This window comes from Octopus bimaculoides, chromosome 9 (assembly GCF_001194135.2).
Source record: "Octopus bimaculoides isolate UCB-OBI-ISO-001 chromosome 9, ASM119413v2, whole genome shotgun sequence".
In the NCBI taxonomy this organism is placed as follows: domain Eukaryota; kingdom Metazoa; phylum Mollusca; class Cephalopoda; order Octopoda; family Octopodidae; genus Octopus; species Octopus bimaculoides.
In genome coordinates, this window is record NC_068989.1 from 43643824 (window position 1) to 43644874 (window position 1051).

The following is a 1051-nucleotide window of genomic DNA, read 5'->3' on the forward strand; positions in this document are numbered from 1 at the left end:
AAAAGCCAAAACTATAGATGAAGACATGAGTCTTAATGTATTATATTATTGACCTGGAATAATCTAGTTATGAAGAGGTCGTTGCCAGTGCCGCTGGACTGGCTTTCGTGCAGGTGACACGTAAAAAGCACCTTTTTGAGCATGGTCGTTGCCAGTACCGTGTGACTGGCCCTCGAGCCGGTGATACGTAAGAGCACCCACTACACTCTTGGAGTGGTTGGCGTTAGGAAGGGTATCCAGCTGTAGAAACTCTGCCAGATCAGATTGGAGCCTGGTGCAGCCTGCTAGCTCGCCAGTCCTCAGTCAAATTGTCCAACCCATGCTAGCATGGAAAGCAGACGTTAAACGACGATGATGATGATGATGATGATACCAACAATAAAATTAACTACTAAGTAATTAATAATATACCACCAAACAAATCAATCTGCTTGTCCTATGTCAGCCAGTAAAGTAATTTATGTTAAATACGGAATACATTAAAATGGTTTCTTTAAAGAAAATCCAACATTATTTGGAATGAAAAAATTTTAGTTTTACTGACCGGAGAACTGATACAGCATGATGGTGGTACACCACAAGATTCTTCTCCACTAGCATCGCATTTGAAATAAGCATTGACTTCATAATCATGGAAAGAATCAAAGCCACAACATTCCCACTGAAAAAGATTACAAAAATATTTTATTTGTATATTTAAAAAAAATTTTTGCCAGATTTCTTTGAAAGTAATTATTAATAGACCAATAGACACTACCACATCAAAATATGCCATAAATTTGAAGGAATAAAAACTTGATTCACTCATTTTTTGTAAATATATTTTAAACTTACCGAACTCTGAAGCCTATCCAAAGTTGACCGCATCCGTTCATTAGAATGGTACTCTGCAAGGGATGGTCTTAATTCTTCAGAGTTCAGTGTCAACTCAGTCTAAAAGTAAATTTTAATGGTATTAAAAATCATTTCAAAAGCCAGAATACTCTATACAAATATCCTTTTTTACTTATTGTAAAATTCATGTATAATACGAAATTTTTTTTTTTTTTTT

The 1051-nt window shown here is 35.2% G+C and overlaps 1 protein-coding gene across 1 annotated transcript in view; it reads right to left on the minus strand.

The window, feature by feature from the left end:
* The window catches only part of LOC106883925 (tetraspanin-15), a 108516-nt gene that overhangs the window by 8645 nt on the left and 98820 nt on the right, over positions 1-1051 (minus strand). Inside the window, exons 4-5 of the mRNA XM_014935068.2 lie at positions 835-933; positions 545-661 (exon numbers count right to left, since the gene is read on the minus strand). Coding sequence (XP_014790554.1) covers positions 545-661; positions 835-933 — 216 coding nt within the window. The remainder of the gene's footprint in view (positions 1-544; positions 662-834; positions 934-1051) is intronic.